This window comes from Homarus americanus, unplaced genomic scaffold, assembly GCF_018991925.1.
Source record: "Homarus americanus isolate GMGI-L3 unplaced genomic scaffold, GMGI_Hamer_2.0 scaffold41971, whole genome shotgun sequence".
Taxonomy (NCBI): domain Eukaryota; kingdom Metazoa; phylum Arthropoda; class Malacostraca; order Decapoda; family Nephropidae; genus Homarus; species Homarus americanus.
In genome coordinates, this window is record NW_024723608.1 from 204742 (window position 1) to 215000 (window position 10259).

The window sequence follows — 10259 nt, forward strand, 5'->3', positions numbered from 1 at the left end:
GGGTACTGGGCCACACAGACCTGGTGGTGGGTACTGGGCCACAGGCCCTGGTGGGGGGGGTACTGGGCCACACAGGACCTGGTGGGGCGGGGCCACAGTCTCCCTGCGGTCAGTGGCATGCAAGGCGACAGTCACACTTTGCCAGTCAGACCCAGCACCTCCTTATCCTCCTCCACACCAGCCTCCATACCACCAGGAGCCTCAGAGCTTCTGTGTGGACACGCTGAGGGAGGGACAGGAGAACCTCAGTAGAGGAGAGAGACATCGTGTGTGTGTGTTGTGTGTGTGTGTGTGTGGAGTTCTTTGATATTGATATTGAAACAGTATATTTAGCCAGAATAACACAGATAAAGAGTGATATTAACATGGCTAGCCAGGAGAACCCGAGCTTTTGAGGCACCTGATACTATACATTTATCTGCAGAAGTATTATGTAACATTTAGTATCATCTGAAAGTACAATAGCCTGGTGGTAATAAGAACATCTCATAATGTTACCACGGTATATCACTTTGTTATATATATATATATATATATATATATATATATATATATATATATATATATATATATATATATATATTTTTTTTTTTTTATTTATTTTTTTTTTTATACTTTTATTTTATATGTATATACAGAGTTCATACTTTTAAGTGAACTTGATAAACATAAATATATATATTGCAATGGTAATTTCTATCTATCTACATGGAAATTTCTGATAAAACGGGGTTAGTGGTACGTTAAAGGCAGGAATATGAAGTAGGTATTACAAAAAAATTAATACTTTCTTTCGAGTTTTTCTTGTTCTAAATAATTGACTTCCATCCACCACATCCAGCCGACGTCACTTCAAGCGTTTGATCTGTTCTTGACAAACAAACACTTACCAACGAACGAAAACCATCATGACTGTTCCATTGCATAATTTATATGAGTTAAAATGAACCTAATCTAACTTAACCCAACCTAACCTAACCTACTACTTAACCCAACCTAATCCAACCTAACCTACCAACCCCAACCTGAGTAAGCCATTAACCTAACCATACCTAACCTAACCTAACCATACCTAACCTAACCTAAGCTTACTTAACCTAACCACACCTAACCCAACCTATATATACAGCTTGGGGAAGGTATAGGAATAGGGAGAGCGACAAACGTACGCCCTAGGGAACTTTTGTGTGCTGACCCAGAGCGGCGGTGTATCATTATTGACGGTCATTAATGACTACCTTCTGTACACCGCATGAGGCTGAGGCCCCGGGAGCCCTAATGTGGCCCCGGGACCCATAGTGAGACCCCTGACCCCTAGTGTGGTCCCGGGACCCTTAATGTGCCCTGGACCCAAAGTGAGACCCCTGGACCCTAGTGTGGCCCCGGGACCCTTAATGTGGCTCCGGGCAGTCTGTTGAGGCTGTGGTAATGGTCACCACGGACAGTCTGTTTGTCGGCCAGTATGTAGAGTAACACACCTGCTGCACAGGTACCTGTAGTACAGCAGGTAGAGTAACACACCTGCTGCACAGGTACCTGTAGTGGTGTAGAGTAACACACCTGCTGTACAGGTACCTGTAGTACAGCAGGTAGAGTAACACACCTGCTGTACAGGTACCTGTAGTACAGCAGGTAGAGTAACACACCTGCTGCACAGGTACCTGTAGGCAGCAGGTAGAGTAACACACCTGCTGTTACAGGTCAGTGTGGTACAGCAGGTAGAGCAACACACCTGCTGTTACAGGTCAGTGTGGTACAGCAGGTAGAGCAGCACACCTGCTGCACAGGTCAGTGTGGTACAGCAGGTAGAGCAACACACCTGCTGTTACAGGTCAGTGTGGTACAGCAGGTAGAGCAACACACAGGATGACACGTTAGGTGGTGGTAGGGGCCTGGGCCTGGGGCACCGCCACATGGGCACCTCCCGTAACAAAGACCTTCTCAATAAAACGGATTCCTGGGTATAACGAAGACAATAGTGAGTGGAACTAATGACGGGCCCCCTGTACACGTCAGAAGTCACTCCTCTACCACCACCAACCGTCTATCTCTGTCTCTCTGTCTCTTTTGAAAACCAGGTTGGGTCTCGTTGTTTTGGGGGCCAGAAGACGGGGTACGGCTAATCTTGCCCACATTCTTGTGTTACCCAGAGGCCGTTAACGTTGGGCCGCTGTCACTGGCAGTTGTCTAAGTTTAATCCTGAAGCCTCTTAGTGTAGCGAGTCATACTGTGTGTTGGGCATGAATGGCGTCTGAGTAGTGGGGCAGCCCTCAGTACCCACCCCCAGCGGGCCCCGTACCCACACAGGTAAACAACGTCCACCTAGGTATTGTGACCAAGATATACAAACGACAGAACCATCAGCGTCTGTCCTCAATGTCCTGCCCCGTCCCATCCCACTGTCCCGCCCCGCCCCGCCGCCCCATGTCACGCAGCGAGTTCCATGTTAATGGAATTTAATCCCCCTTCTGACACCTGCCTCGATTTTTAATGTGTGTGTGTGTGTGTGTGTGTGTGTGTGTGTGTGTGTGTGTGTGTGTGTGTGTGTGTGCGCATCACACTCACTGCTTCCATTAACAGTGAAGTTTTGTGATTAATGATTCTCCTGGTGTCCCCCTCACACCCCAAAGAAGAGATGGCTAAGGAGGCCCAACACAAAGACTCGACCCGGAAGAACACCAGCTCGATCTCCCTCAGTCACCTCCGGTCACTCCCTCCCTCCACGGTCACTCCCTCCTCAGTCACCCCCTCCCTCCTCAGTCACCCCCTCCTACACAGTCACCCCCCCTCCCCACACAGTCACCCTCCTCGGTCACCCTCCCTCCTCGGTCAACCCTCCCCACAGTCACCCCTTCCCTCCTCGGTCACCCCCTCCTCCTCGGTCACCCCTCCCTACACAGTCCTCCTAAACACCCCAATAACAACGAAACTGCACTCGAGCAAGGTGCCAACTTACGATGGATGATGGTGTTTGTTGGCGAACACGAGAGATAATGATCTGTCTATCTTTCCGTCCCATTTCGTTGTCTTTTCTGTGTCATCTTTATTTAGTTTGTATGAGTTAGAGCCAGTGACAGGACACACACACACACACACACACACACACACACACACACACACACACACACACACACACACACACGGATGTATACATGTCTTATAAACAGCTTATATGCTAATGTTGTTGGGTCAGGAGGTGGTTGCGGCAGGGTGAGCCTCTTGTTAGGGCTGGCGGGTCTCTCATTGTGTGTGCCAGTGATGCCTCTGGAGACACCTGTATTGGCTCCACTCACTCATTGGGACCTTAAATTAATTGATGGATCCTGGGTAATGTGGGACTGGACTGGTCTAACCTCCCTCCTCCCAACACTGGACTGGTGTAACCCCTCCTATCCCCCACACTGGACTTGATTCACTCCTACACTAGATTGGTGTCACCCCCGCATTGGACTCCTCCATCACACGAGCCCACAGTGCCCCAACTGTGATGTACACACACACAGACACACACACACACACACACACACACACACACACACACACACACACACACACACACACACACACACACAGTGCCAGACAGTATCAACATTCTCATCTAAATGAAGGCGCAGTTCTTGCCATACGGGATGGGTGGGGTGGATAGCCCAGGAACGTAGGTGGGGGTGAGAGAGATACCCAAGGAGAACGTAGGTGGGGGTGAGAGAGACTGACCCAGGAGAACTCTCACTGTCCTGCAAAAAGACGTTCTCTTTATGTGTATCAACAAGACGAACACAGCTGTAAAGGACTTACTGGGGTGGAGGTGATCCTTGAAGCGATAACCTGACGTAAACTACTGAAGAAGGCGGAGAAGAAGAGGAGGGGTAAGAGGAGAATAGGAGTAGGAGAAGTCGCAGAAAGAGAAGGGAGAGGAAAAGGAGAAGCAGGAGAGAGGAAGGAAGGTGGGAGAAGCAGGAGAATGATAGAAGAGGGAGGGTAGGAGAAGCAGAAGGAGGAGACCAGACCGACCAGAACATAAATCTTGTCCTACTCGACGACTACTGTCACACACACACACACACACACACACACACAAGTTGTTGGACGTCAGCTGGTATAGGCAGGAGCGGCGTCCTCTCCTGCTGACACGGGCCTCATCTCCACTACTTAACCCTGATAGTCTGACCTGATGGAAACACGTGAAGGGGAGGCAATATACCCGTGTTATACTTGTTTATTAAGAGGTCCTGATACGTGTGTGTGTGTGTGTGTGTGTGTGTGTGTGTGTGAACAGTGTATCAATGGGCTATTTTAACTGTGAACCCTTAACACCACGTGATAAGTTAAACAACAGTCTACGTCAGTATTTATTGAAAAACTCAAATGGACCACCTGAACATTAGCCCCCCCAGCTTATTTCACCTTATAGTTAATCAACCTAATGTTACCTTGAGGAGTAGGTTTAGGTTAAAGAATTGAAACGATTGGCTCGTTAAATTAGGGTTAGGTTAAATTACGTTAGGTTAGGTTATTACGTTAGGTTAGGTCGTTAAGTTGATTAGGTTTAAGTAAGTATTCAACATTCGTAAGTACTGAGCCATCCTCCTACACGCACTGGGTACCTGTGTGTGTGTGTGTGTGTGTGTGTGTGTGTGTTTAATTTATACTCGGTTGTGTGCAGTTCCTTACGGCCAGACAACTACTTAATGTCGACAGCAGTCAGTCAGAGTAACTTGACGAGTGTGATGGTCAGATTATTCTCTTACTTGGCTGGTGTGTGTGTGTGTGTGTGTGTGTGTGTGTGTGTGTGTGTGTGTGTGTGTGTGTGTGTGAAGGAGTTAATTTTGTATTATGTTAAGGTATATTTCATTGTTAGTGTTTATATGTGTTTGTGGCTGTTTGTAGACTGAAGTTCATAAGTACCTCAACAACAGGTAAATTGATAGTAAAATTTAATTATTTACCTTTTAAAACTCACCTGTATAGTGATGTTAAGTGACTACACCTTTATCCTCCCTTAGCCCTGAGCCCTAGTGTGGTGACCACAGGTGTTTGGTCAACACAGTCCTCGGCTCAGTAGTTAGGTGACCACAGGTGTTTGGTCAACACAGTCCTCCGGCTCAGTAGTGGTGACTACAGGTGTTTGGTCAACACAGTCCTCGTCTCACTAGTGTGGTGACCACAGGTGTTTGGTCAACACAGTCCTCGGCTCAGTAGTGTGGTGACCACAGGTGTTTGTAACAGTCCTCGGCTCACTAGTGTGGTGACCACAGGTGTTTGGTCAACACGTCCTCGCTCAGTGTGTGGTGACCACAGGTGTTTGGTCAACACAGTCCTCAGCTCAGTAGTGTGGTGACCACAGGTGTTTGGTCAACACAGTCCTCCTCACCAGTGTGGTGACCACAGGTGTTTGGTCAACACAGTCCTCGCTCTCAGTGTGACCACAGGTGTTTGGTCAACACAGTCCTCAGCTCAGTAGTGTGGTGACCACAGGTGTTTGATCCACAGTCTCGTCTCACTAGTGTGGTGACCAGGTGTTTGGTCACACAGTCCTCCTGGCCAGTAGTGTGGTGACCACAGGTGTTTGGTCAACACAGTCCTCGTCTCGTGTGGTGACCACAGGTGTTTGGTCAACACAGTCCTGTCTCACTAGTGTGGTGACCACAGTGTGGTTGGTCACACAGTCCTCGTCTCCAGTAGTGTGAGCCACAGGTGTTTAGTCCCACAGTCCTCGTCTCCTAGGTGACCACAGGTGTTTGGTCAACACAGTCCTCCTCACTCAGTGTGGTGACCAGGTGTTTGGTCAACACAGTCCTCGTCTCAGTAGTGTGGTGACCACAGGTGTTTGGTCAACACAGTCCTCCAACTAGTGTGGTGACCACAGGTGTTTGGTCAACACAGTCCTCGTCTCACTAGTGTGGTGACCACAGGTGTTTGGTCAACACAGTCCTCCGCTCAGTAGTGTGGTGACCCAGGTGTTTGGTCAACACAGTCCTCCTCACTAGTGTGGTGACCACAGGTGTTTGGTCAACACAGTCCTCTGTCTCAGTAGTGTGGTGACCACAGGTGTTTGGTCAACACAGTCCTCGTCTCATAGTGTGGTGACCACAGGTGTTTGAACACAGTCCTCGTCTCACTAGTGTGACCACAGGTGTTTGGTCAACACAGTCCTCGTCTCACTAGTGTGGTGACCACAGGTGTTTGGTCAACGATTCTCAGTAGTGTGGTGACCAGGTGTTTGGTCAACACAGTCCTGGCTCACTAGTGTGGTGACCAGGTGTTTGGTCAACACAGTCCTCAGCCAATGTGTGGTGACCACAGGTGTTTGGTCAAACAGATCCTCGGCTCACTAGTGTGCACAGGTGTTTTCAACACAGTCCTCAACTCAATGGTGTGGTGACCACAGGTGTTTGGTCAACACAGTCCTCGACTCAGTAGTGTGGTGACCACAGGTGTTTGGTCAACACATCCTCGGCTCAATGATGTGACACAGGTGTTTGGTCAACACAGTCCTCTCTCACTGGTGTGGTGACACAGGTGTTTGGTCCCTACAGTCCTGCTCAGTAGTGTGGTGACCACAGGTGTTTAGTCAACACAGTCCTCGGCTCAGTAGTGTGGTGACCACAGGTGTTTGGTCAACACAGTCCTCCGGCTCAGTAGTGTGGTGACCACAGGTGTTTGGTCCTCCTTCAATAGTGTGGTGACCACAGGTGTTTGGTCACACAGTCCTCAACTCCCTAGTGTGGTGACCACAGGTGTTTGGTCAACACAGTCCTCGTCTCCAGTGTGGTGAACCACAGGTGTTTGGTCAACTACGTTCAACTCAGAATAGTGTGGTGACCACAGGTGTTTGGTCAACACAGTCCTCGTCTCAGTAGTGTGGTGACCACAGGTGTTTGGTCAACACAGTCCTCGCTCAGTAGTGTGTGACCAGGTGTTTGGTCAACACAGTCCTCGCTCAGTAGTTGGTGACCACAGGTGTTTGGTCAACACAGTCCTCGGCTCAGTAGTGTGGTGACCACAGGTGTTTGGTAACACAGTCCTCGGCTCGTAGTGTGTGGTGACCACAGGTGTTTGGTCAACACAGTCCTCCGCTTCCAGATAGTGTGACCACGGTGTTTGGTCAACACAGTCCTCAACTCAGTAGTGTGGTGACCACAGGTGTTTGGTCAACACAGTCCTCGCTCAGTAATTAGTACCACAGGTGTTTGGTCAACACAGTCCTCGGCTCAATAGTGTATGGTGACCACAGGTGTTTAGCCAACACGGTCATCAGCTATTTCGTGTTTTTGTAAACTAAGGAATGGTGAGGAGTCAACAGGTATAGTTTACACTGAAAACACACAGGCAACAACCCACAAGCAAACACACACTCCCAAGCTGTTCCTCGGCACTCCCGCTGTGTGTGTGTGTGTGTGTGTGTGTGTGTGTGTGTGTACCTCAGTACCATCATCTCCATCAAAACGTCTTCAAGATATATCTCTATATTACATACATTAAAATTCTTAGAAACACACACACACACACACACCTTGTTGGGGATGAGGCGTAACTCTCCACCATCCACCCTCCACCCATCTATCCATCCATCCTGAGCGAGTGTCGGCGGCAACATAAAGCTATCCTAGTGTCAATACAACCCATAAGGGCGTGTTAGAGGAGAGTGATCCCTAGGAGATGGTGATTTAAGGTCCATAACCCTGTACCGTAGAGCCCTAAATGGAAAAAACTTAGCATGGATGTGGTAAGGTTTCTCAAACACACTTTAGTGACACCCAAGTTTGACTAAGGAATGGACCTTCTCCTTCTTCTTCTCCTCCTTCTTCTTCTTCTCCTTCTTCTTCTTCTTCTTCTTCTTTTGTTCTTCTTCTTCTTGTTCTTCTTCTTGTTCTTCTTGTTCTTCTTGTTCTTTGTTTCTTCTTGTTCTTCTTCTTGTTCTTGTTCTTCTTCTTGTTCTTCTTCTTGTTCTTCTTGTTCTTCTTCTTGTAAACACACACACACACACACACACACACACACCACTCGGTATTATAAATCTTCAACATTTATGACATTTTTTTACCTTAATTTTCTACTCTTCTGGTTTCAGTTCGAGAGGGACATATCCACCCAAGACGACGCCAGCTGTCACCATAATTCTGACTGCTTTGGGGTAAGTTTCCATAAGGCTTATTTTCCTTCCCCCCATCACCCTGCCACATTATAGGACGTGAGTTGCCGTTTTTCCCCACCAGTTACAGCGAATTGTGTATTTTCTTAATTCTGGCGTCACTGGTGGGGCCGATACGCTCCTCGCTGCGATCATTATTTTTTTGCTTCAATATGGCCGCCATAGGGATTGATAACAGATGATGTAAACAATAAATGGTATGAATATAAGGGTTTTTAAGGGCATAATAGATGCTTTGAAAATAAGAGATGGGAATGAAGAGATTTTCTGAGTATAAGGGTTCAGGGCTGGCTTCCTGGCCTTTACAAGGATTTAGTAGCTATACCGAATTATAGACGCGATCTTCTTTTGTTTATTCAATATGACGGCGCTGTGAGAGACAATACGAAAAAAGATTTCCACCTAAGTCTACCAACAACACGATCATCCAGCAGTTTATCTCAACAGAGGATCACAACCAATAGTCTTCAACTCCTTATCTAAGTTCCATCGTCCTGTTCAAAGCTTTTATTCAGCTCACATATGGTTGGAGGAGAATCGGAATCCCCCTATCTCCCTGTACCATCCCCCTCAAACCGCTCTTATTCAATCACATATAGTTGAAAGGGAATTCGAATCCTTCTATCTATATCCATTCTATCCGTCCCAAATCGTTCAATTTTTCTTTCAATTCAATTGTCCATCGGGTTGATCAGTAACTTTGGTGATGTTTGGCGATGCTCACTTGTTTGGGCCACAAAGACTGACTAATGAGAGTGTTTAGAACCTACTGTCACTCCGTCAATGCTATCTTGATGGCGGGCCTCCAGGTTATAGATGCCAGGGATAAGTATAAGTAAGGTGAATTAGTGTGTTGGTGTTGGATTCTTGGGTATTTTTGGTCGCTGTAATAATAATCATAATAATATTTTTTTAATAATGACAATAATTATAATAATAATAATAATAATAAAATAATAATATAATAATATATGATAATAATAATAATACTAATATGGCCACTTATTCGTTTTATTCAAATTGAAAAACAGTTTTTATCGTAAATACTTTTATTACACGAATTTACCGGACGAGTGAGTGAGAGCGTTCATCCAGTATTCTCGCTGGCCATGTTACCTGCATGGACGACAGTAGACTGCCAAAGCAGCTACTTTACAGTCACCTAACGAATAGTAAACGTAACGCAGGCAGAACTGAAAAGGTATAAGGATAGTCTTAAGACAGACCTGAAAAGGTGCCAAATCGACCCCCTCACCTGGGAGACGATTACTACACACCGTGAAGGTGTCAATACTTTCGAGTTAGCCTAACTGCAAACCGAGGCAAACAAGCGCCAACGCGGGAAAGACGCTGCCGCCGCCCGTCCTGTAGATATAGCCCACCACATGTGCAACATCTGTGAACGACCCTGCGGGTCCCGTATCGGCCTCTTTAGTTTAGTTTAGGTTAGGTTAGGTTAGTTTAGTTTAGGTTAGGTTATGTTAGGTTAGGTTAGGTTCAGACTTGTCCCCTTAAGTTGTGGTTCTAAGATGTATTCTCAAAGGTTTCTAGTTTGAATTTTCGAATCATTTGAATATTAAGCAAACCAGCTTGTTTCACGTGATGATTAGATACCATACACTAACTTGACCTGGACTAACCTACCCTACCCTATACCCTAGCCTAACCTATCCTACCCTAACCTAACCTAACCTACCCTAACCTAACTTAACCTAACCTAACCTAACCTATCCTACCCTACCCCAACCTAACTTAACCCTACCCTAACTTACCCTACCCTAACCTAACCTAACCTACCCTACCTACCTACCCTACCTAACCTACCCTACCCTACCCTACCCCTACCCTAACACACTGCTGTAGAGGTCATCTTCACCCTCTCTTGTTGGGGATTGTGGCCTTTATGGTGAGTCTAGGAGCAGGATAGTGCTACAAGCTCTAATTGGGGGCGTGGGGGAGGAAGAGTAGAGGAAGAAAAAAAGAGAAGGAGAAATGGGGGAGGAAGAAGAGACGCAGAGGAATAGGTGGAGGTAGAAGGAAGGGTATATGGAGGAGAAGAAGAAGGGGGTAGAGAACACACACACACACACACACACACACACACACA

The 10259-nt window shown here is 47.0% G+C and overlaps 1 protein-coding gene across 1 annotated transcript in view; it reads left to right on the forward strand.

Moving 5' to 3' along the window:
• LOC121863682 overlaps positions 1–10259 on the forward strand; it is a 48637-nt gene that overhangs the window by 20240 nt on the left and 18138 nt on the right. The window contains exon 2 of the mRNA XM_042362425.1: positions 8072–8134. Within this exon, the coding sequence (XP_042218359.1) occupies positions 8072–8134 (63 nt within the window). The remainder of the gene's footprint in view (positions 1–8071; positions 8135–10259) is intronic.